Source organism: Solea senegalensis, linkage group LG7 (genome assembly GCF_019176455.1).
Source record: "Solea senegalensis isolate Sse05_10M linkage group LG7, IFAPA_SoseM_1, whole genome shotgun sequence".
Lineage (NCBI taxonomy): Eukaryota > Metazoa > Chordata > Actinopteri > Pleuronectiformes > Soleidae > Solea > Solea senegalensis.
The window spans coordinates 5,135,957-5,162,971 of NC_058027.1; the positions used below are offsets into that span (position 1 = coordinate 5,135,957).

Here is a 27,015-nt window from a genome sequence, read left to right on the forward strand (position 1 = left end):
CTAATTAACTAATCCAACGATTCAGGACACCAAAAAGAACCGCTGCGCTCGTCTCCATTTGCGTGTTTAAAACGACGTCATGGTGGTTTCGTGCAGCCGCGCTATAGCAACTCCACCCACGTTGGGGAGGTACTATAGCAATGGAAAACGACACGCCTGATACCAAGTAGAGTCTTGTTGAGTAGAGCCAAGTAGTGCTAGAACTGTATAATGGAAATAGTCGCTTCCAAAGACATCTTGGCCTTGGACACTTCTCACGACTGCCGAATCAAATCACAGCGCAACTTATAATGATTTTATTACAGTAAAATATCACAGCATGTAGTAGACATGGGTAAAAAAGATAGAAGGGAGAGGAGGGATGTAATGTGAGAAGGTGGGGAAACCTTCATCAGCAAAGGTAAGAGGTCACTGCACGGTTGAGCTGAAAAAGCTGAAAATGGGCCTGAGATTTGGCCCCAGGTGGTGTTATGTCTTTAATTATGAATGAAATGTCATGCTTCTGAAGAGGTGTGTTTGGGTTATATCTGTTTAACTTCCTGATTTTTTTTTTCCTCTTTCTCTATACCCGCTATTGGCGCAGTCGGTACGTGCCAGCTCCGGATAGTGAGCTGGACTTACCCATCTGCAGGGTAGTGAGATGCACCTACTGTATAAAAAAAAGTTAGACACGCATGCTTAAGCAATGGAGTCATTTCATGTTCTCAGCTCCAGGCAGCCTGTTGTGCCATGACTCAAGTTAACTCAACCATCACTGCACCCGTTAGCCCCAGTTTCAGCTGGAAGTTTACATACTGTACGTAGCAAGCTATCCTAAAGGAGATAATCCTATAGAGGGACTGTTGTAGTGAAATGCTTCTTCTTTTTTTTTTATAATGCCATAGTAGCGCAAGGTGGAGACTCCTTGATTATGGCATCTTAACTGATTCCAGCATCCATTTCCTTTGTGGTTGTTGAGAAATGAAATAATCCTGCTACGAAAACGGATGCAGCACATTCATCTTAGTGCCCTGAGGTCAAATTCTGTATCCCAGATACGCCATGGCTTTTTACATCGTGTTCATAAGCTCTGAGCAGATCGCATCTTGTGTGTACTGTGGAACACATGTTAGATGTTGTCGAGCACATATCGCTGCTTACATGTACCTCGTTTTGACACCAGAAAACAATTCTATAAGGAATTTAATTTTGGAATTTTTTGTGATTACTCCGAAAGCACTTTATAGATAAGCTAACAGCTATATTGGCGAGTTGCTTCTCCCTTATGAGAAACGTGTGCAGCCTTAAGATCCTTGGGCGAGGATCTGCTTCCTCTGTCGTGCTTCATAACAGAAGGTGAATTAGTTCTATTTGTTTTTTTATTGTATGCTTATTTTATAATTTGTACCACGACCAGTGATTATCCTGCCTCCGTTTGGTTTTGAACGGAAACTTTATTGTATGTCGTGTCTTGATCAGAAAGTCAAGCAATACTATCACACCTGACTGAGGGAGCATTTGTTTATATACAGCGTCGTGCGTCGTGAAGTTTATGTGAATTGTTTTGACAATGCTTTGAATGTAATAGCCCTATCGTTAAAATCGGAGGTTACAAAATATAGGATAATTATTATTTTTATCAATGTTGCTATTGTTACTGTCTCAATACTGCATGACAACTATTTTTTTTATTTTATTAATCCCCTTATGGACATTATTCCTCTGCATTTGACCAATCCTAGAATTAGTAGCGCCCGGGGAGCAATGGGGGTTGGGTACCTTGCTCAGGGGTACCCCAGCCCTTTTGGCCGGGTGGGGATTTGAACCAGAGTGAAACTGATGACATGTAACAGTATGGCATGGGGACTGTGTGATTGAAAGCTAATACTGATAAAAAAGGCGCCAGTTTGAGGTGGAAGTGGACATACCAGGCTCTTTCAAATATGGTTACTTCACGTCTCAAAAGCCCAACAGGTTGCTGGCCAAAATGCTACACTTAATGGCTCTTACTGGCAGTCCACAAGCCAGTGGGTTACATCACTGTGAGGTGCCGTGAAGCTTTTAGAGACAAAGTGCAGGGTATTTAGTTCAGGTCAGGAGTCTGAAACTTAAATCACCATGGGGGCCAATGAGTGTGGTCAGGAAGGGGCTGATTAAGTAAAAATAAAAAACCTCTGGTTTTATTTTAGGATCTTACAATGCTCTTCGATTGCCTATATGGTTTGTTATTTAAATGTATTTCTCGTTCCCATGCTCATGTATGAAAGATCCGTGATACGGAGTTAATTAGAGAAGTGTCGACATATTTAAAAAAAAAAAAAAAAAATCATAATTAGTCTCCAGCATCAGTGAGTGGGAGCTTGTCACCGTCGCTGTCATCTCTGAAAGATGACAAGTGGGAACGCGCGCGTCTGGAGATGAACGCACCGTGCGACTTGGTACGCACTTTATCACGAGGACGGGGGGAAGAAGAAGAAGAAGAAGAAGAAAAAAAAAGAAGCTCTAAATGTATTCTCTGTGGGTTAGACAATAAATGGTCGAGGGGAAAATAAATAAATAAATAAATAAATGAAAAAGGGGGAAACAAGCATGCTGCACGTTTATTGCGTCCATAAATCAGCGCACGGCCGTTTAGCCCAGAAAGAGTCAAAATGATGGACTGTGCTGATAATCACATGCTAAGCAAATGTTCTACAAATGACTAACACAGAGGCATAAGGCATAACACACACACACACACACTCAGCATGTCCACTCCTCCAAGTTTGTAATTTGGGAAATGGGTCAGATGTGACTTAGATTTATGTATCTTTGTGTCTGGGTGGGTGCGTGCGTGCGTGCGTGCGCTTGTGTGTGCGTTTGTGGCGAAGCAAACCGTGAGGGAGTGACTGATCGGGCGTCACCGTGGATGTGGCAGAATGCAGATGTCTCGTAGAAACTACTACCTCGCTATGATTTAATGATGGAAAGCAGAGGGAAGCGGCAGACCTGGACTCAAGAGAGGGCGGCGGGAGGAGGAGGCCGCGTCGATATCGGAGTCGGTATCAAAGACGGGGGAGATTGTGATTTATTTGTCACTGTTGCCCACAGAAACAACTGTGGGAACTCGTTTCGTCAGTATATCTTTCATCTTTCTTTCTTTTTTTTAAAAAAAAAGATGTTTTTTCACCATGTTCCTGTCATCTTAACATTGTGGCCCCCGCTTGCCTTTGATTGTGATGAATTTCATGGCCGAAAACCCCGGAGGAAATCCAAATGCCGCATTGACAGGAAGCAGCGTCTATCACCTGCTAATGCATCACTTGATTTGATGTTTCGCCAAATGTTACAACATGTCGGGGCCGTGGAGGAAAACTGTGGGGAATTGTGACACATTTGTACTTTCTTTTCTTCACAAAAAAAAGAAAAAAGTTGTTTTACTGCTGTTACATTGCAAACTGCAAAGCAAAGGTGTGAGCCAGAGGAGTGATGACAGCTGAAGGTAAAACAATCGATAAGCGCAGCTGGTGCAACAAAGAAGACAATCATGCTTGTGGCCTGTAAATGATAGAAACATGTATTTTCAAAGGTGTCCAGCAGATGGCACAGCACATTTGGTCTCCAAGGGAAGGAGAAATAGCAAGAGAGCAGAGAGCAAGAGAGAGAAAAAGAGATATTATTGTGAGTTTTGTTTTCCTGCTTGACTGATCTCCCTCAGTGGTCTGATTGTGAGGAAAGACTCATGGGAAGTGTTCTCGCACCGCAGGTGTCAGCCTGCTGATAGATAAGATTATTTGTGTGGGTGAGGAGGTTGCATTATATATATATAGTGTGCATGTGTGTGCGCACGTGTGTGTGCATGCATTCCTGCTCAGTGTGTGTGCCTCTTCTCATTAAACGCCGGCCTGATAGAAATGTAGGGTTGTGTTTGGAGCGCACTGCAACACAGAAGTTGTTTTTTACCCGCACACTGTGCTCCATATGGTCACAGGGGGAGAAAAGATAGAGGGGGAGCTCGCGCGCCGAGTCATAACGCGTATAAAGAGTTGATGGATAGTTTTATTCTATAAGAAGAGAAACCAGGTTAATTCATTGAACATGTTCCCCTGTTCTAATCTGACTGAGTATACAAGATATTGTCCTTTTCATCTTACACAAGCACACAGTTACAGTAAATGATCACTCAACCCACTCACACATATTTGTGTTCCAGGTAAAAAAAAAAATGACCAACATAGAAAATGACTTATGTAAAACTATATCACAGTATCAGATGGAAAACATACAGTAAATAATCCCACATGCAATCAGCCGCACATCCACATTTCAGATATTATCTCATTTGGGGCTGCAACTAATGATTTGTTTTTATAATCAATTTAATCTGTCCAATATTTTCTTCCTCGAAAACCTCAAAAATCATGATGTTTTCTGAGAACTTGTTTTATACACCAAAAAATAAAATTAAAATGAATAATCGACCACAATTACAATTAGTTGATTGATTAATAATCCACAATCTTCTTATAGATCTTATGTACTTATCAACAGCCCATGACGGAGAGGTAAGGAATTGGGCTTGTAACCGAAAGGTTGCCGGTTGTCCTGGGAAGGGCCAAGGACAGAGGTGCCCCTGAGCAAAGCACCCAATCCCCCATTGTTCCCCAGCTTGTGTGTAAATCAGAGGTCTCAAAGTGGCGGCCCGCGGGCCACAGGTGGCCCTCCAACCCACTTCATGTGGCCCACCACTTAATATAAATTTATAATTGGGGTTTTGTTAGTTGAAGATTAATTATGCATCATAAATTAATTTTCATCGTGAACTATGTATATATATATATATATATATATATATATATATATATATATATATATATATATATATACATATATATACACATATATACACACACGTATATAAATATATATATATATATATATGCATATATATATATACATATATATATATATATATATATAGAGTTCACGATGAAAATGTTGTTCCGTTTCAACACACTTTTATTTTGAAATGTATCCGTCACTGTGATATCATGATGGAATTTCCTATGGAATTTTAAGTAAAGTTTTTCACTGTACCGCCCCCTACTGGCCAGACTAGATGCTCTGCGGCCCCAATGTCATTTGAGTTTTAGACCCCCGGTGTAAATGGTCTGTGTTTATATAACATTACAAGGTACCGGTCTTAACCACTGAGCCACTCTTCCCCCGTATAACACTTTTCACCTGTGTTGGGTTACTACTGCTCAGCTTGGCACTGTAGTTCAGCAGATAATATTTTCTCTAGATTTCTAGGTACCACTTTTTTTGTGTGCAGATGAAGCACAAGATAAGCACAAAATGATATAAAAGTAACTTGAGATAAATTTAGATTTTAGAAAACGAGAAACTTGCACAAACATCTGAAGAGTCAATTACAAAAAAGTATATAATATGATGCCGGCGGAAACAGAATCGCCTCCGCTCGCTTCTTTGTGCTGACTTTACTAGTGCTTCATTGGCGGTTTCATCATGGAATACGAAACACCAAACATCTTTTCTGGCTAAGTGGCTAACTGGTTGCCCTCCAGACCAGTGCCATGTTTTGTTTTCCCTGCCACCTCTTTCCGATGCCAGACACCGAACAAGCCTGGATTCAGACATTTCTCTGAAAGAGCAAAACACATGAACAGACAAGGACACATATGGACAATGCTGTGCGGACAAAAGAGTCATAGAGAAGCTTGCACAAGTAGAGATGGGCAACATTCAAATGCCTTAAAAGTGAGACCATATTGTTGTGTATGTTAAACTTTTAAAATAAAGATATCAAGCATGAGAATGGTGCTTTGGCGTGCCCTAGTGGTGATATTCAGGAACTGCATTGTCACTGGAAGCGTACTCCCTGTTGCCAGTAGGTGGCACAATGACTGGCTTTGCAGGTTGTCATTGGAAACCGATTGTTCTCTAAAAACAAAGCCTGTTTTTTCTGCAAACATATTTTTGGCCACTAGTATGGTTGTGGAAATGTGCTTTTACCTCTAATTAACTCTAATTATTACAAAGTCGGCAGGTTGGTGCGTTCTCAAAAGTGCAAAAAATGAAAAAGAATAATCAGAGCAGATCGCCAGTCAGTGCTTGGGCCCTAATTAATGTTTAATGAATTAATTTAATACTTAATTTACTGTCTTCTCTTGCCGATGACCATTTTAAAACTCATACATAAGTGTCAACACATTTTGCTGGTTGGAGAGGGCGTTGAATGGAGGGTTTCTCTGTTTTCCAAACTTTTAATGACGTGATTTATTTTTATTAGTTAAGTAGAGACTGATGCTCCGAGTGTTTGCACACGCTCTCTCGCTCTCTCTCATGCACATTCGCTCCGGATGATTTGTAGGCTTTCTGGAATTAGGACCTAAGAGTGCCGCTGTTCGCTTTGCATTTGTTTAAGTGAGTGTGTTTGGTCAGGCAAATTATAAAAACAAGCGGATAATAAGGGTTAGCGGGTGTGATAAGCCGTAATATCTTGTAAACTGGCAGCAGGGATAGTTTAAGCCAGTCTTATGCTAATATTACTACAAGTGACTGTCAGCGACAGAGGAATGCAAACATCCCCAAACATGCTTAAACCCACAAATAAACACAGGCGACAGCACACACAGACATGCACGGCGCATTTAATACCAAACAGGGTCTTTTCTTTTTAGCAGTAAAACAACAAATTCATATTACTGTGGAATATTTAGCCCAAGACATCCAGGTGATAAAGTATCACTATTATTAGAGTAATCAGTATTTATCAGAGAGGTCGAAATACTTATCATGACTTTTTGCTTTGCATAGAGTTAATGTGTTTATGTTAAACATCTTTCGCCATTTCCGAATCACTAATGGCGCTAATAATACACACACAGTGCAAGGAATAGACATAACTCAAAACAAGGCACGGTCTATTTGGGCTAAAAATCATTATATCATCATATTTTGTCTGAAAAGCAAAATACCTTGTATATATTTACCCCAAAACACCAACACTTGTTCCTGCAGCTATTCTTCTTGGGACACAGCATCGGTTTCTATTAATTTGGACAACGCAAACAAAGCCTGAAAGGGCCTTCTTGGCCGAGAAAGGAATGGATGTAGATGTAGTGCAGCAACTGCCAGAATGCACTGCGCTCGCTCCACGAGAGTCTCAAGCTTCGATGCAGACAGCGCTAGTTGTGTAAACACGCAAATCCCTGTGAGGAATAAAGTACATAATACATATAAAAATACAAATACAATTCCAAACTGTTGGCGGACACCGTGTTTACATTCTGGGAATGAAAGTCTTGTCCCCCCATTGGGTGAGTCAAAAAAGTCTTTGTAGTTTCAAACCTTGAAAAGATCGGTAGAATTTCTTTAACCCAGGGGTGTCAAACATATGGCCCGGGGGCCAGAACCGGCCCGCCAGAGGGTCCAATCCGGCCCACAGGATGAATTTGTTGAAATTTCACACTACGATTACAATCTAAACGTAATGTCAAATGCAATATTTTTCACTTCCAGATACCTGTGACTAAATGTTTGTGCCCTTATAGATCCAGTGTGATGTGTACATAGTAAATTTAGGCATGATATTGTTGAAATTATATTTCTCAAGAAATGTCATGTTTTGTAAAAAATGAAGTTCTTGTTGCTCATAGATTATTATGCTATTATTTTACTGGTCCGGCCCACTTGAGATCACGTTGTGCTGTATGTGGCCCCTGAACAAAAATGAGTTTGACACCCCTGCTTTAACCATAACCCCTTAATGCCTAACCCTAACCAAACCACAATTCAAATGTGAGCCCTAAACTTAACCAGTTCCTCAGAATTGAGGTCCTGCCTCATGAGGACCAGGTTTTGTCTTCTCCATGAGGACCACTGGTACTTACTGCCCTCTCTTCTGTAATATTACATTATCTTTCAATGCTCATATATTGTGATGAAACCAAAATCCCATGGCTAATTCAGTGAAAAACCTAACGTTGTACAACCTGTGGTCTCCTACAGAGCTCCAGTCCGGTAAAATGCCTGTCTGTCTCTGTCCGTTTTGGCACAACATCGATCCATCCGTCACATTGCCGGCTTTTTGTGCTCTCTTGAATAGGTGGACATCAGTAGTCATAGTCGAAGCAGCTTTTCTTAAATAAATCATCTATTTCAACACACACACACACACACACATACACACACACTTCCAATGCTATTGTCATTAACGGTGTAAAAGAAACAGCTGTCTCTTGAACGCTACACAGAATCCAAAGATAAGCGACTGGTTTCAATGCTGCTACCTTCCCACACAAATCTGCAGCCAACAAATACAGTGGACGGCTACTTTGCCTGAGGCCGGCTTGTTTGGCATGAGCAGAAGCGATATAGAACATGTGAAGCCACGACTAATTAAGTGCAGATGCGCCAAACATGTCAAATCCTCGAGGTTTGTCCGCAACACCCTCCCCGTTTCATAGGTTACTTTGTCTGGAAACACTCTTTTTTTTTGTTAAACCACACATGCTCGGTGTGCCTCACCCGTGTGAAACTGAAAAAGGGCTGCGATGCCTAATAAGCACAACTGTCACACAAACAAAGAAAGGAGGGTGAGCTCTCTCCCCATTATACCATCTGCGTTTGAAATGCCACATCTGATCATCTCATAACGCCGTGATATTCATCCAAATTCTTTACTGCTGTACAAGACCTTTACATTTACTGGAAGCTGCACTTTCAGTCGTGAGGAAAGAAGGAACACGAGTCCAGAATTCAGATATTTAGATATTTCTGTCACGTATCGACTTTTGAGAAGGATGGCATCTGTCTGTCTCTCTTCCTGTCCTGTCTGTCTGTCACCCCCCCTATTCTTTATTCACCTTATTTTTTTGATTTAATTGAAAGTTGCATGAGCAGTTCTAAAATATATAATGAGGTGATTTGCATTAGACTGCAGATTGGCTGACCTTTGCTTTTTCCAATAATTACTGTAAAAGCCGTCTGTGTCTGTCATCACCAAGGCGGTGGTGGTAGGAACCTCTCTGTGCTCACGAAAGGTTAGCTGCAGGCTCGTTTCTGGACTTATGAAAAAGCCTGAGGAAAATGTCATTAGAGCGAGGGGGGAAAAGACACTCGGAATTAACAATTGGAAATTCAATCAGAATGGGTTTAAGGACGGCGTGTGCGCGCGCGTGTGCTCACATGCAGTCTCCAGCAGAGGGTTTATAAGACACATCCCAGGATTACTTGTGGGTTAAAAACAATTCCACGAGTGTAGATGAGGAAGAGGGATGCGCCCCCTGGAGGTGAACTTCTGTTAACTCTGCAGGCCACTTCGACTTTGCCAACATCCAGACAAACTGACAACACAAACTAAACACAGCCTGGTCGACCAGAAACACAATATAATAGAGTTTTCTCTGTTGCTGCTCCTAAATTCTGGAACAGTCTCCCATCCAGTCTCTTGTCCTTTGTCTTTTTCTGTCCCATTCTGTCTATTTTGACTCTTGGTCTCACCATTTGCTTTTATTAAAGCTAAAGATCCATTGTTTTTAATGAGATATTAAAATAAACCTGACTTTTTTTTTTTTTTCAAGTTTGCCGAGTAACCACAACGACATTTCAGACTTTGCTCAATAGAATAGAATAGAAATACTTTATTCATCCCCAAGGGGAAATTATTTCAACATAGCAGCAATACAAACAATATTATAAACATGAAATGTAAAATGTGCAACAATGGGAAAAAATAATAATAATATCAGCGTTTTACCAATCTTCACACTTCACTGTTCTCATACACATCATGGCAAAGCATCGTCCGTGTTTTCGAATGTCATGTCCTTCATTAATTCTCCCTAACAACAATCAATTTGTGTTTGAAAAGCTCAAGAATATTACACTTTCCACCTTGCTGATTTTTAAAATGTTTAATTTTGCAGTGCATGCAGACAAATTTGCATGCTACTGGTCGTCACTGTGCAGTGAAACGTGACTGTATTTAACATGTGTGAATCCCAGCCTATAGTCGAAATTTTTATTCCAAGACACTTGGATTGTCTATTATAGTACAATTAACATAATTCAGGCAAAGTCGTAAGATCGCTCATGTCACACTGCAGTGGGTCGAGCAGTGTGCGCGGGCTTGATTTAAGTAAACACCGGTTAGAGGGGGCAGAGCAGAGCACTAACATCAGTGGCTCTGTTTTGTGCTCTTGGTTCTAGTCGCAGCGGCGCGTCACGTTTCACCTGCCGGACGGCTCCCAGGAGAGCTGCAGTGACAGCGGTCTGGGCGACCACGAGCCTGCAGGCAGTGGCTCCCTGCTCACACAACCTCTCCCTCTGGTGCAGGCGCAGGACGACTTCTACGAGCAGGCCTCCCCTGATAAGAGGACTGAAGCTGACGGCAACTCCGATCCCAACTCTGGTGAGTAATATATCTCATGACTATCGTTTCCTTTTAGCACGCATGGCCGGTTAGGTGCTCCCCCACCTCTCTCTCTCCCTCTCTCTGTATTCCCTCTTTTGCAAGCTGTAGTACTATTGTTGACATTTTAAACAGCTGCATAATGATCACTTTGATCCAATTTAGTGGCTATTGTGAGAGCGGTAATAATGTTGTCTTTCAAAGGCATTATTACTCATTCTGTTTTTCAAAGACTGTTAAAATTTGAAGGTTTCCTGCGAGTGAAAAAAAAAAACACGGCAACATTTCATATTTGGCTATAGGGATTGACTAAAACTCCTTGAAAAGAGATAATAAATAGTCAAGAAGAACAACATCATCTCTATAAAGAACTCAGCGTACCAAATACCATTTAATTTGGACTCATTTGATTGCTCAAGTAGGTTTCTAGTGGATACACGAGCGGGTCATTCATTTCTCAGTTAATCATCCAGACTTGTTCATTCCTCCCAGGAGCAAACCTGGGCCTCCCATAGGCTCCTCACCTATTTGTGAAACTCATTTGATTTATTTAGAGATGATTTCCCAGTTGGAAGTCGTGGTGCTCAGCTGAAGATGTTAACTTCCCACTATTTCTGGTGGGACTGTACATCTCCGACCCAGTTTTCTCATTTTATCATTAAGAGGTGAGGTGTGCGGCGGGAAGATCAAGTGCGGCGCCCCCACCCCCACCCCCCCAAGGTCGATGCCAGCCTGCCAAGTGAGGGTGCGGTACACCCAGCACCACATAAACACAAGTGCTTGGAATAAACCGTGCATGCATATGGTTTCATAGAGACTTGAACTTCATAGATGAGCTCACAGTTGGCAGATGCACTGAGTGGATACTGTGCAGGCCTGCTGACTAACTGTCTTCCCAAATGAATAGCACTGCACATGGCACAAACATGACGTGCATTTGTAGCACAGCATCACTGAAGGGAAAATTAATATCAAAAACACTTTCATACGCAATTATTGAAAATATATTAAAAAAAAACAGCAACATTTATAGTTTCCAGTGTATAGTTCTAGCACTGCTCGACTACGGGTATCAGACGTGTCGTTTTCCTTTAAAATAGTACCGCCTGTACATGAAACGGCTGTGACACAAACACACAAACTAGTGACGGTCAAAGCAGGTGTTTTCGGTGTACTGAGTCATTAGAATCAGTTCATTAAAATGATTTGTGCACAAAATTGTTCAGTATTTCCTACGGCGCCCCAGACATGACCTGCGTAAAAAGAAAAACCTCTGATTCATGGCCGCAAAAAAACTAATTTGTTCGCACGTATCATTAATAATTTTAATAACATTCTCATGAATTAACTGGGGAGCTGCACAAGTAAAGGGAACGAAGAGGACTGAAGCTTCGGGATGGACAGAGATGTTGTGATTGAGTTTTATTTTTCTTTGGGAATGAGTTGCAAAGATATGATCAAAAGCCTGGCATTGCAGGGACTCATTATTAGCCAGGTTACTTTACCGGTGGAGGTACGACTTGGACGCCAGTATAGATTTCAACTTTGAGGCTCTGGAAATGATCATGGTTACCGGTGGATGTATACAAAGTGCAAACAAAAGAAGACATCTCTGTACTGGACCCACACAGTTCCCAAATTTGGCAGAAGGAGGCGATAGTTTGCTCAGGGACCCAACATCGTCTAGCCATTAATGGCTACATCCACGCAGCGTCAGTCACTTCCGCGGAAGCTCAGCTTCTCTGGGAGAAAAAAACGTTTTTGACATGACAGCAGAGCATTTTGTGCCTCAGTCCAGTGAGCTTCCCCAGTTTCAAAGACCAGCAATTGCGACTGGCATCCATATGAATTCAAGGAGACAATGATCCACACCAGCATTGGTCATCAAATATATGGTCAGGAGTTCAAAAATAATTTCTAATAATTGCAATCTGGCCATTACTACTCTGATATTTAATTGAAAAGAGTTCAATCTACCATCCGACACATTCACATCATTTACTGAACTATTATTTTCTCCTCTTTTCTGCAGTATTGGTGTCTGAGGAGTGTTCATTATTCTTGGTTGTAAGCAGCATTGGGATTTGAGAGAAATTAAAGTTGCCTCTCCGTGTGCGAGATCAGCATGTAGTCCTGATAATAAGGTAACTTTTACCTTCCTGCTCAGCATAGGGGCATGCAATAAATAATAACTTAATAGCATTAAGTTCTGCAGTGATATTAATTAAGTGATGATATATAGTGAGGACTTCATGGACTCCTCCTTACTTTAAAAATAAATTTGTGAAAATATCAAGTTGAACTAATGCAGTTTAATCTGTGGAAACTGAACTCTAAACTTTAACACTATAACAACCAACTTGCTTTGCTTTTTATGAGACATAATGCAGGGCGGTGAGGTTAATAATAGCAGTCTTTGAAGGTCAGTCTCCGTATCCTTTCTTTAAGTGAACTTACTAATTATCTTTGGTACGCAGTAAAAACACAGGAAAGTGTTTGGACAAATGCGTAGGTTGTGGCTTTCATCAGAACCAGGGAGGTGTACGCGGCGTGGGAGTATTAAATATCCGACAGTCTTTCGTTTCTAATGGAGTGAAGCAGAAGGGACTTTTGATGTTTCTTTGTCAACTAAATATATCCCTATATCTTTGCCACAAACAAATAAATAAAAATTAAAAAAAAAAAAAAGAGTCAGACGCTACTTAATATAATAATATATAATGAATTTAATATAATAATACATAAGAAATAAGGTTTTCTGTCTTCTGAAGCTAACCTGATGTTGGAAAATGCCAAGATGTGGGCTGAGAGCTGAGTGAGCAGTGTAGGAGGTAACATTACTAGATACCCATGTACACTAGCTTGCACTCGAAAACAAGTGGTTTAGTGATTGCTAAGATGAGGAAAAGCTGCCTTTCTCTAATCATTGATTTCACAGTTTAAGGGTACATTTTAAGGGTGCATTTTTTCCCACAAAAGCTCCTTTGTGATTTTTTTTTCCAATTCCCTACACAGCACTTACACACAAGTGCAAGAGCAGGGCTATTAAGAGCTTCTTAGCATCCGCTGTCCACACTGCTGAAGGTGGCGCTGCATTGATTTCACGTAATTCGCTGTATTAGCGTTGCCATAAACTGACCACCCTTAAAGCACAAACGATGAAACAAACGTGGATACGAGTGGAAATCATCAGCATGAGCGCATCACGAAAAAGCAGCCTAATTTATTGTTGGAAGTGACAGCCTCCAGCCTTTTGGCATTTCACACGATCGTGGGTGGAAGTGGAAGTTTCAGAGAGTTAACTTGGCGAAGTCTGCTTTGATCAATGTAGCTGGTACTTACTGTTGCCCCAAAGCACAAATGAATCTGTTCTGTCATCAAATCACCCTTTTGGCACAGGGCTTCAAATGGCTACTAAAAAGTGAGTGAAAAACTGAGAAAAAATATGCACGTTTTAGAATGGGATGGAAGGAAAATGTACTGTTAAAACAGTAACTTTTTGCCAAAATCAAACTTACATTGTTCTCCATTAAAGCATCGACAGTTACGTAACTGCTGTCTGAGTGATACATAAAACAAACGGGCTTTGCTTATGCATGAGTCAAGAATCTTAATCTCCAATGTGTCGGTTGCTCCACATAAATTTAATTTAATGGCATTGATGATGTTTTCCATACATGAGCAAAGACAAAAAGAAATCATTAAAATTATGAGAAAACACAACTTTCATAAATTAGATTGGTAAAGGGTCTGTGCTTACGTTGAGCTTTTCTAGTCTTTCACCCATTCATACAGCACATAGTCATTCACATCGTGCTAACACAGTCATCGGGAGCAACATGGGGTTACGCGTCTTGCCCATGGACACATGAGCGACTATAGCGGAGCTGGGAATTGAATACTCAACCTTTGTCAATCATGGCAGAGTCTGACACATGTTTCCGCTGCAATTTACCGATATGTAAATTACGTAGCTATTTGCGTAGTATGCAGCTACTACGTAAAAAAGTGCAATAGCCTAACAGCATGAGAGAGTGTAGCTCGCCAATAAAGTTCACATGACACAGTAAACGAAGAGCAACATTGGAGGACATCCAGCATTCCGCATTCTTTGTTCTTGGCTGTTTATCACAAGAAGAGGACAGGTGTTTTTTTGAGATAAGACGACTGGGTGCATGGCAAAACGCTGCCATTTTCACCCCACTGTCGCACAGAAGTGATGAGTCTCTGTTAGCAAATTAGCAGACTACAGTTTCTAGCTCAGGACAGAACCACCAAAGAAAGTGTGCCGAAAGCAAGGATGGAGACCCAAAAATGCTGTGTGACCTTCCAACCATTATAGAAAGAGGGCTTATGTGCATCAAATGTTCTCACCAAGAGTGTGAAGTGTGTGTGTGAAGCCCTTTTGATTTTCAAGGTGTCATTTATTCACTTTTTTTAATCAGAAAAAATGAAGAAGCGGGCTATTTACGTGATATGCATTGTGTAGCTAGCTAATAAATGCCACAAAGAAGAACACAGAACAACAAATGGCCGCCTGGAAAAACACAGCCATTTTCACCCTACCGTCGCCATTTAGTCTAAAGCTGGGGTGTTGAACTGGTGGCTCGTGGGCCACATGCGGCCCTCCAATCTACTACATGCGAGGTGACAGAATGTAGACGGAATATAAGACTAAGTATGTTTGCTAGCAATATTTTTCTATAATAGTTATTAGACATTCAGATTTAATAAATTATTCTTATTAAATGTATTACGCTCAACATTAAATTACAAATATTTAAGCTGCTTTAATTACAGTTATCCTCGTCATTATTTGTCTGTTTTTCTAAATGTTCTATTTATTTCTCTGTTTATGTGCATCATACATGTGTTTTTATTGTGAAGTATACATCATTTTATATCAAATAAGCACTTTTACTTTGAAATTCGGTCTACAATCATAATGGATATCTCATATTGCCCTTTTTTGGACTTTTTCTTGACCAGAATAAATGCTCATTGGCCCGCAGGTCATTTGAGTTTGACGCCCCTGCCTGGTCTAAAGGAAGCTTGCCAAAAACTGAGACAGTACAGATAGGTTATTTCACAAAGGTTGACAATGGGGAAGGAAATAATTGTGTGAATGGCATGTATATAAGCTCTTTTGATTTGATCTCTCAGCCTTTTATTAATTTTGTGAAAAAAATTAAAGTCTGATATCACACAGGTGATATAAGACTTTGTGTCAGGGAGAGAAGAATACAAACATTTTCTAAAAAAGGCCGTTCAGTAAATACAGACTAAAAGCTCTCATTAAAAGCAAGGCTGCTTCGAGGTTTAAAAGGTATGAATGACAGTGAAATAATAATGTAGAGAGAGATGTGTCCCCCAATTAAGCGGGGAAAAAACATCTTGTACTTTGCATTATCCACAGAAAAGAATCTGTTCTGAAAGGATTTCAAAAGTTTAAATTCACTTCGCCTTGCTGGACACTTAGCTGTTCTGTACCTCTATTGCTTATCTTAATTTTGCTGTAAATACAATAAAATATAATGAAAATATTTAAAATGTAGTAGGGTGTTGCTCATCACAACCGTAAGAAATGCAAAGTTTGAAGCCACGCCCCTTAGAAATGACGACATGTGAAGCTTCGCCCCGGTTACGCAACATTCTGAATGGAGGCACAATTGGCAGACAAAAAAGCTTAAAGGTGCATTTGACATGCTTCACAGGGCTTCATCACCAAGGAGTTAAAACCTCAGCTTCTTTGTAAGTGATCACACTGCACCATACGCACAAAGAAACAACAAACTTTTGTTATGAATGGATATAAACTGTGTTTTTTCTTTCATGGCCAACTGACAATGTAAACTGTTTGGCTTCTCACCAAACTTTTGGCCGACTCATTGTCAGTAGATCGGTTTCTTTCCCTGTGGCCACGATAGTTCAATCATTTCCGAGTTGCCGTAGCAACTCAATCTTCCGTCTCACTCTCATTTGTCTCGCAAAAATATTTCACTCGCACGGTAGAAGTAGCAGTAGTCACCATCTTTCAAACGTCACTCTCTTTTGAGCTTCTCGTCTGTGACAGACGTAATTCATGGCTGTTAAACGGATTTGCTTCAATTCATTTCTGCAGTAAAGACCACAGAGATGCTGAGAACCAGATTCCAGTCGACGTTCAACACGTTTTACCCGGTGGGCAGCCGAAAAAACGCGCGACACCATCAGTCACAAACTCCTGCTGAGTAAATAAAATACTTTAACTGTGAATAATTCTGAAAACACACAGGCAGACCCAAAATGGTTTGTATTTGTATAGCGCTTTTCTAGTCTTGAGGAAGCTGCTTTACACTACTGTTTTGCCATCCACCCATTTACACCCATACAACTTTCATACCCATTCACACGCTGCGGCACAGCTGTCAGGAGCAACATGGGTTACAGATTATTGGGGGTGGCAATTTGGTGATATATCGTCGTCTTTCCTCGCGATAATAGAGCACAAATTATAGTCTACTGGCACTTACTTTATTATAATGTCACTTATCAGTTGAATAAGTCAACTGATTCTCTGTCGACGTGATAATAAACAGCTGTCAAATACTAATAGAGAGTAAACATTGTGCTATCAAAATAATGTCATCATTTACTGAAGAGTGTCTTGACCTGGAAATCTATAAAAAAAAAAAAAATATCTAGTTTCTATTTGTAGGACCGTGTGTTCAGAGATAAATCAAGTAATCAATATGTGAAGCAATAGATGCACACCGAATAGCGCCACGTTCCTCAGCAATGAAGTGAAGTCGTTCTCAAAAGAACACGAGTGAAACAGATAACAAAGTCGCTTATTTGTAAAACAAATGTGTACTCGGAATAGAAAAAAAACAAAAAAAATAAACATTGTGTCAATCAGTTCTATAAAATATAAAATAAGGAGTTGGGCAACTACAAAACAAAAGCAGGAATATTTATAACTCATTTAAATCAACCATTATTTACTAAAATGTTTGAATCAAACATACACAGATAATGCAGACAAGAAAGTACTGAGAGAAAATATCACATAACATGGAGGAAAAAAAGAAGTAAAACATAATAATCTTGATTGTGTTTGGAACTGCTGTTCTTTTTTCCCCCAACAATATTCATACATATCAATTAATTACAAAACAAAAGATCAGTTTCACTCACCGATGATGCTTTTAAAGAACCCGAGTTCCTGGACAACGGCAGATGCCCCCTCAAAAGAGTATGAGCGTCCATCGCCAATGCCATGTGGCACTGTCTCCGATGCATAGTGATGATGTCATCAGCTAGAGACACAGAGCACATGACTTGAAGCAGGAAATAAAATGACCACCAAGCACCACAGTGATAGCTGACAGAATATAGAGCTACACAGCATAGATAAAAACACGCCACTGAACAAGTATTATGAAGACAGCGTCCTTCATTTATTTTGAATGAACTTAATTTGTCAGCCCTCCGACCAGCAACCCTCCGGTTACAAGCCCAAGTTCCTTTCCGCTCACCCAAAAGTCAAACGCAAATTAAAAATGTCAGAAAACTGTGTGAAATATCTATATATATATAAAAAAAACAAAATTACTTATCAAACACATACTCTATCTATGCAGGAGCTGTTGAGGGAAGCGGACGGCGACTTTCACGACCGATTGTCAAAGTAATAAATCCAAAAACCATTCATTGCTTTTAAGGAAAGTGGTGTGTAATGATTTTCACATGGCTTTTCCAAAGCAATTCATTTAGAGATTATTAACTATTTGACTTCTTTGTTGTGTCTGTGTTTACCTCCATGGTGGTATATAAGCTCATCTTCAGGAGTGTGAAATTGATAGATTAATATATAAAAAAAAAACTGTCTTTCTTACTCGGAGCTTGTTATATTGCTTGGTCACTTCTTAAATTTGTTTCCTCTAACATGTTTAAGATAACGGCTTTTATCTGCCTCTCTTTCTCTCTCTCCGCTTTTGTAAGTGTATTGTTTATTTTGCCCAATTTGGACATTAATGCCCCATAATTAAATTGGCTTTCGGGCAAAGTGGTGCCATAATTCGAAAACCTTTTTTAATCATCCGTGTACACCAAACATAACCCCTGTTCGCCGACCTAGCAGCAAATTATCTTATGTCATGAGCCGTGATTCACCGATTATCTCTCTAACTGATGGTATCAGTGAAGGAGAGGTAAAGAGTTCTTTAAAAAATTGATTGAAAATAAAGAAAGGCATACAGATTAACCGCACAACTTTAAAAATAGGTTAAGAGTAAAAAAAAAAACAGTGTTTGTAAAAGAGAATTATACAAGATTGCTGTTGTTTGTGGTCATAATCCCAGGGAAAAGTCTAGAAGATGGAACAGAAAGGGAACTGTGGTGATTGAAGTGGTTCGCAATCAAGAGCTTTTTGTCAGACGGTTTGATTAAAAATAATGTACTTGGTTTCTGCCACTCAGTGTCATCAAAACCTTCATAATACAACACGTGCTTTCATCATATGCCACGAGCTGCAGAGGAAACCCCGCGGCTAAAACGTGTCACTCGCTGTTGCTCTGCATTGCCAGCGTGTACAAACGGTACCACAAATAGATCACATGACAAATGCCAGTTGCCGGTAAAATGACAGAGCAGAACTATACGCAGCCTTAATGACCAGATTCATCATTTTGAATATTTTAAATGATATTTGAAAACCGTGTCAGTCAGCATTTTGGGAGCAGTATATCAGAATGTGCTGTCATGAGTACAAAAAAGGAAAAAGGAAAATAACTTTAAATTCATTACATGTAGGTCTGTTTTTAAGAAGATAAAGTGCAGTGAAGGTCCTCATTTATAAAACTGTGCGACGGGACGTCTGAAAAGCTGGCGTATGTATATGAAATAAAGAAAGGCCTTACGTATAGAAATATTCCGATTTATACAACTTGTAATGAAGAACAGCTTTTGTGAGCTACAGGTAACGCCCACACTTGACCATAAATGGTCAGAAAAATGCCCCGGATTAATATTCATCACATTTAAGTTTTTTGTAAGAGGGTTGTCTCCCAAATTTGCCTGAAAGATTTCTCTGCACAGTGAAGACAATAAAAATAATAGTAATAATAATAATGACATAATGGTATAATAATAATGGTAATAATAGTACATTTGGTTAGAATAGCGCGTTATCTAATCACTGTTGCAACATTCTTCCCAATAAAAGCAACTCTTTTTTTAATGAAACTGAACTCAAAACATCAGAATATCATGAGAAGCACAATATAATTATTTATGGAAAATTCACTCCAAATGTCATTTTGTGTTAACTCTTCAACTGATGAACATTATGGAAAAAAAAAAGGTTTCTTAAGTGAACATCTGAATAGATGAGCAGAATAACACAGGCAACATGCAACGGGCAATGTGCCAAAAACCCAAAAGAAAAACAGCGCTAGGACAATCAGCATTCTCGTTTAAAACAATAACAGAATGGGAAAAAAACTAAACTAAAAAACTCCCAACAGACCTGAAAGCATGCCAACACTTGAAAACATTTTGCACAAAAAAACCCAACAAATTATTTTTACAAAACACGTCAGTATTCATTTAATCATTTGTTGTCTTTAATTTTCTTACTAATACTACTACTGCTATATTATACTACTATAATAGTAGTATTACTATACTACTATTTTACTTTATTATATAACATACATACTTATATATAACATACTTTTTTGCTATTGTTACCATGTGTGCTGTGATGAATGAAAGTATAGTTTAACAAATTAATTTAGGTCAATAAGTATTGGAGATTGTTGTTGGGCAGAATCCATATTTCAACTTTTCTAAAACACAATTTTAACTGTTTTTTTTTCATGAATTAATGCCTACTTCATCATACAAGAGTGTCACGCATAAGTTGTCAAAATGAAATTTTGGCTCTAGGTCGGCTTTGAAAGGCTCGGGGCGAAGGTGGCAGGCAGCTCCGGCTGTCTGCTTTACAGCGACCCCCCCCCCGTCCGGGATCTTGCCACTTCCTGGGGTTGTGGACATACGCCCTCGCTGCACCTTCTCCCGCCTGCCGGCTGCCCCCCTCTTGGTCCCCCTTGTCGGTGGACCCGGGGGACCAGGTCCCTCTGCCCCCGGAGCGACTGTCGATCGGAGCGGACTGTCCTCAGTGAGCCCCGACCACGTTGCGTCGTCAGGGTGAAGCGACCCGCGTAAATCGGACGGCAGGGGTCGGCGGCGATGTCGCCAACCCACCCGACTTGTGGTTTTAATTGACAGATTACACGCACAATTTTTAGTCACAAAAGATCCATGTTTATCTTGTCGCCGTCTCGTTATCGTCATGAAAAAAAGGGGGACGAAAACAACACACGCCATGGATCCGCTAATGTCAATGTCAGCTTAGGAGGTGGTCTCTAATCCTTCCCAAGGACGGCTTGTGTTCATACTCACACAGTATGAACCACCTCAGAATGTGGATTCTCTGATTGGATTCCTGAAGATGCAGTCAGATCCAGATGGGGCACACTTGTATTTAGCAACATTTGCACGAGAACCGAATGGATGTTAACGCCACAGTTGAGTCATGTATTGTAGTAGCACAGAGTGGTTAAACAACATATTATTTTTTTCTTTCCTTTAAAAGAGTCTAGAGAGCTGAAAAATCAACACACATCAGCAATCGTTGCATACGCTGTAAGAATTGAGGCAAATATTCCTCCTACTCATTCATAAATACATCACTTTTAAGGTGAACCAGAGGTGAAGGCACCTCGACACATCATTATATTTGCATAGAGAAGGAAATGTGACACAGTTGTGTTGTCAGTGTCGGTTTCCAAGACGTGTGAAAAAACAAGCAAACTCAGAAACAGAGACTAAAAAAACATATCTGTAGTAAAAAAAAAAACATGTGATCACCCAAATATGTTCCCACTGAATTTTGGTACAAAGCGACCCACTGATGACGTCACAAAGGTCTTTGTGCTGCACATCAGCATCATGCTCCGTCTTGGTTGAACTGAATTGAATCACAAATTAAATAAATAAATACATAAATAAATAAAACACAGGTGACAAAGAGTCGGTGGAGGGCTCTTGTCGTACATGTCACGCTGACTCTCTCTCTCCTCTGTGCGTTATCTCGGCGTGTCGGTACAAGTGTCCTGTCCACAATAAACGCGTGTGTGAGGTGTTGCATGATATTCCTAGCTGTGCAAGACCGTCACTGAGGAGCCTTTTTGGGCTAAAGGTCAGGCAGTTTTCTCAATGGAAAAAAAAGATTAATGGAACCTTGACCTATAGGAGCATCATTTATCTTTATCACATTATTGCAAACATAAGCAGAGAATAGCATGAAGCCAAAAGGATCTACTGACTTGGACACTTAAAGCTGCAGTACGTAACCTTTGGTGATTTTGTTGTTGTTGTTGTTGATTCTGAAAGTTGCTAGGTTTGTCTCTGTAAAGTCACAAAAGTTTGCTTTATGATAACTTTTATTGTCTTACTTCTCCGTGATTATATACATCGTAAACGTCTTCTTCTCTGTCTTCGGTGTGGCGTTACAGTGCCACTTACAGGCCTGGCAGATGTACTACAGCCTTTTGAGGTCTTTTTTCTGGAGTAATTTACTTTTTTCGGTTTTTCAGAGTAAAAAAAAACTAAAAATGAATTAATTACTTTTTCAAATGAATGCAATACGCTTCTGTGAATTGTAATAGGACGTTACATTTAAATGAGATGACCACATTTTCCAATGAGAATTTCAGCTGAAGACTAGATACAAAAATACAATGTTTTATTTTGGTGTGGCTTTACTTTTAAAAACATGGTGATGCATGTTTGCCCACGCACGCTTTTTCTTAATGTGCATTCAAGCACAAATTGAAATGCTTCTGTGGCGTTGTTTAAAGACGAGTGATGTTCACCGGAATACAGTTCCAGAAAATCAGTGGTGGCCCTCTGTGTGCATGTCGGAGCGCAACCACCTGACAGGAACAGCAGTGGAGGCAGAAGGGGGAAGAAGGGTGAGAGGACGAGTTGCTTGTTGGAACAGCACAGTGTGACTGGAAGAGCTGTTCAGCTGCCTGGTGGAGAGGGACACAGTGCTCAAAAAGCAAGATTGTTATGTTCTCTGCCATGAAAATGGAACCACTTTAGCCATTAATCATTGATGGACAGGAGACGGTGGTTTATTCCCTTGTTGCGGAACAGTGAAGAGCTACACAGCTTTATCTGAGGCAAAATATCCACTCCGCCAAATATTCCTTTTTAAATAAAACGCTAATTAGTCCTAAATTTAAATATTTCGTAATCATTAAAATCCTGTGAAAAGACACACAATCACAGCGGTGTTCATCACAAACACGCGACGCATCCATATTTTATCAGCATGTCAGGTTGCCAATTTATTTTCGCCAGTGGAAAATATGCTGAAGGCGTGCAGGATGGGTTACGCTGCCATGTCTTTTAACGATGCGCAAATTCGATTTGGTCGACTTTTTTCCCCCCAGGTGCCAAGCTTTTTGTCTCTCCATGACAGAGAAGACTGGCAGCTTCTTCACAGCGTTTTGCTTTTGCGCCACTAGACTTGTTGCCACAGGGAGATACTGAAGCTATGTGTGACTCAAAACAGACTCATTTGCTTTACTTAGAAAGAGCCATTTTGGGAAATTCTAAATGCAGAGCCCCCCCCCCGACAAAAAGGCCAGAATTCTCCTAAAGATTTTACAATTTTGGCTCTGTTTTTTTCTCAACTACCTAGATTTTACTTGTGCCATTAGTTGCTATGCAATAGCAGTAGCGTACTGTGGGGTTTCAGTCAGGGCCTTCAGTAAAAAAAAAAAACACACACAAAACACACTATTATGCACTATATTCACGAGACAGTTGATCTGCAACAACCATAGCGCACACGCACACCACTGTGCATCTATAGGCTACTGCATCATTACCACCACATCTTCCGTTAAGTCACTCAGCAACCGCAATTTTAAAAGCTACTATATGACACAAAAACAAGCTTCCACATAAGCATAGGCGTCAGCTACGCGGGGAACACGACTCCGGCACTATTTATAATCAACAGTTTTGTCCTCACCACTTCTAAAAAATGTTAGAAATTTATCATTAACACTCGAACTACCGGAAATGATGTACCTCTTCGGTGTCGGTCTTCCTCTTGAAATAATTTCCTTCTTTTCTCCAAACGATCGCCGCGAAAAGTGCACACGAAGGAGATCAGAAACATGATGGATCGGTGGTGTTAATGCAGTGGCCATAGCTTACTTCAAAACCTGCCAAAGGTTCAAACGTCGTTGATGACAACAGCAGGGGGTTGCGCCAGACACATCGCTGGGCCTGGGGTGTTCTGTCACTATGATATCACATTTTGATTGGCTGACGACACACGTCAGTCAAAGTTAGAACCAAATAGGAAATGGCAGCTTCAACGAAAGGCCAGCAATACTACTAGAGCAGGTCCACGGAGATATGATGCGTTTAATGACATATGGAAAACCCAGCTCAGCTTCACAAAATATAACCATATTCTTTCTGGAAATATAATCATAACATGCTGAAAAAAATAATTGAATTCAGACACGTTCAGACACACATTCATTTGGTATTAAAAAAAATAATAATAATAATAAATAAATAATAATAATACTAATAAAAAATACTTTTTTGATATTGTCAAAAAAACAGCCCACCACTGCATAATAGTAACCATAGCAATTGCTGATTTTGGCATGAAAATATTTTGCGTTCCCCGTGGGTTTTGTCAATTTTTGTGTCGTCAACACACGTGTAGCAAAGCACGGCACCTACCTACCGATTAACTAGCACTATAGACTGTATCCACTATATATATGTGGTTTTATTCAGTGGTGGAAAACCATGGATTGAAGTATTTACTGGTTCTTGTTGCATTCATATAACAAATGACACCATGCGGACAATCAAAACGGGAGTTATGACATAAAAACAATGATTCTGATTCTAGCCAAGTTTAAAAATGGCAGACCCACCTGTGCTGAAGGAGAGAGTAAAAAAAAAATAGAGATTTGAATTGAATCGCGACCTTAAAATTGATATTTGAATCAAGGATTTGAAGAATCGTGATGCCCATAATATGAAGTAAGTTTAAAACACAGCAAAGCATGAATGGGAGAAGGAAAGGATGTAGCAACAGTCACGGTGGGAGATTGATTTTTTTTTCTGGAAGTAAAAAAAAAAACAAGTGCAGGCTCAGTATACATCAAACTTAAGAAGAATACTAGCAATATTTGGCTGCACCTCAGTATGATTTCTTGAACTGTACAGTTGGATGTTATTTCCAATGTACTCAGCGTGAGCTCGCCAGTGAGTGACGGGAGAAAACCATGGCTGTGTTTTTCTCTGGTCTTAACAGGCCTGGCAATTCAGACTCCATTAGATTTCCCTCAGTTTCCATCAAAGCAACTGGAAAACAGGAAACAGATACGACCCTGGACTGTGTTAGAAATATGGCAGATATAAAGTAAATGTTGTTGTTTTGTGTTATTTTTTTTGCTTTTAGTTTTTAATGCTGACATTTGTAGTTTGATTACTTTTGCTACTTATAGTGATAGTTTTAGTCAATTTATAAGTTCTCAATATTATGGCAATTAAATATTTTATCGAAGGTCCACTTTGACGTGCTATCTGACTGTCTCTTCTGTATATTTTTTTTAGGTTTTTAAAATCATTTACACACTGAGGTGCTATGGTGGATTGAGTACTAAAAAAACTTTTTTGTAAACTTTCTTTAAGCCAGTGGTTCCCAAACTTTCTCTTTGGGTAGCCACTTTTTAAAGATGGTAAAGATAGATGTTTGGTAAATGAAATACAACTTCATTTTATTCAAACATATGCATGTAAATCTTAATTCAAAGGTTGGGTAAATTCAGCAAATTTGTGTGGGGACCTAAAAAAAATATTGTGTGAACCAAATGTGGGTCCCGACCCAGCCTTTGGGAATCACTGCTTTAACCAATGAAGGGTTTCACAGTAAAAAAACAAAACAAAAACGCATTGATTTCAATGCGTAATAGTGTTTATTAGTTTAGTGAAGTAATCTTGATACCAGTTGCAAACGAGAGCCACTTTACTGGAAAGCATAGAAGCAGGTAGGAGATGTAGGACTGAGGGATTAAACAGCATTATCTACATATTTAAGATTATTGTTGTGCTTACAGAATGAGACAAGGAGAAACAAAAGATTCCTAATAACCCTGAGAAATTTTAACCCACTGCCTGTATGTCTGTCAGTGATTATTTGCAATCAGTACAATCCAAAAACTAACATGGACTGGGTTACAGGTCATGTCCTATTAAGAGAAACTGCTCAATTTACCGTCAGAATGTTATGAAAAACGATGAAATACGAGAAAAGCGTCAATTTATGGTTTACCCTATTGGTCAAACTCAAATATTCTGATATGCTTTGGACTCCTTTCATTAATTTGCAGTATGGGGATTCGTACTGTGATGACACATCCCTATCGTTAGGAGGCGGGGTCATCATTGAGGTGATGAGCTACACCTGGACCATTGCACCACATGGTTTAAAACCCTTCTCCCCCCATTCATTCACTCCCTCTCCCTTGCTCATCATCAGCTCACACACACCATCTGTGTCGGCCTCGGCACGGCTGGCTGTTTTGTTTTATGCATACACACACACACACACACACGTCCATACATGCCTACACCAACTGACCACTGACACTGTAATGGTTACTTTATGTACAAACCTCATCTCCTCTCCCATTTTTGCTGCAGCTGTAACAACGTCATCATGGCCCGTATTTTAATAACATTACTGCTACTGTTTTTTTTTAATAAATATGACAATTTAAAAGCATTTTCAGATGACTAAACGTATATAGAAGAGAACAAGAGTAAGAGACACATCCAGTAACCTCTCATGCCAGCAGCTTTTGTTGTTCCTGCAGTACAGATGCTCAGCAATTGACTATTTAGGATAAACAAATACCAGGCTGTCACTCAGGCTGGAGCCTGGCAGTCGTCCGACCACCTCAGACACAGACAGCCAGCGATGCCAGTGACATGGTTGGATGCCAAAACAGAAGATGGATGTCACATACAGTAGTGTGGAAAAAAAAAAAAAAGTCTCAGGGCGCCACCAGCTTTGTTGTTTTCATGTCTGTCAGATTCTTATTTATTGGCAAACTGTTGAATGAGTTAGCATTTCTGGAATAAACTTTCTTTTTTTCCCCAGCAGATATTTCTCGGCATGAAATAGTAGGACAATTTCCTACCAGTTTTTCCTGGTTAAACGCAAGGTTTATCTAAACTAAACCACTTGGCATTTTTCAAAATCAGGCAATGGGTGGAGTTAGCCTTAGAAAAGAGTTTAGATACCGTTTAAAAGAGGGTTCCAATCCAGTTTTAAAAGAGTGAGGGCTACATTGCAATCAAGAGCCATAAGAATACTTCATAAAGACCACAAAATTAATTGTTTTAAAGTCAAAAACAATAAAGTTTGTCAATCTTGTAGAATTAAAAACGTTCACAAATAATGTTCAAACAAAATAATAATTCATTACCCGGTGATTTACAGAGATTATTCTTCAAAATAA

General features: G+C 39.9%; 1 protein-coding gene across 4 annotated transcripts in view; it reads left to right on the forward strand.

Annotated features, from left to right (window-relative positions):
- The window catches only part of LOC122772740 (protocadherin-9), a 253,411-nt gene that overhangs the window by 170,045 nt on the left and 56,351 nt on the right, over positions 1-27,015 (forward strand). For 2 of the 4 annotated variants that reach the window (XM_044030974.1, XM_044030975.1), the window contains one exon: positions 10,195-10,396. In XM_044030974.1, the coding sequence (XP_043886909.1) occupies positions 10,195-10,396 (202 nt within the window). The remainder of the gene's footprint in view (positions 1-10,194; positions 10,397-27,015) is intronic. The other 2 variants (XM_044030977.1, XM_044030978.1) reach the window with 1 other exon arrangement.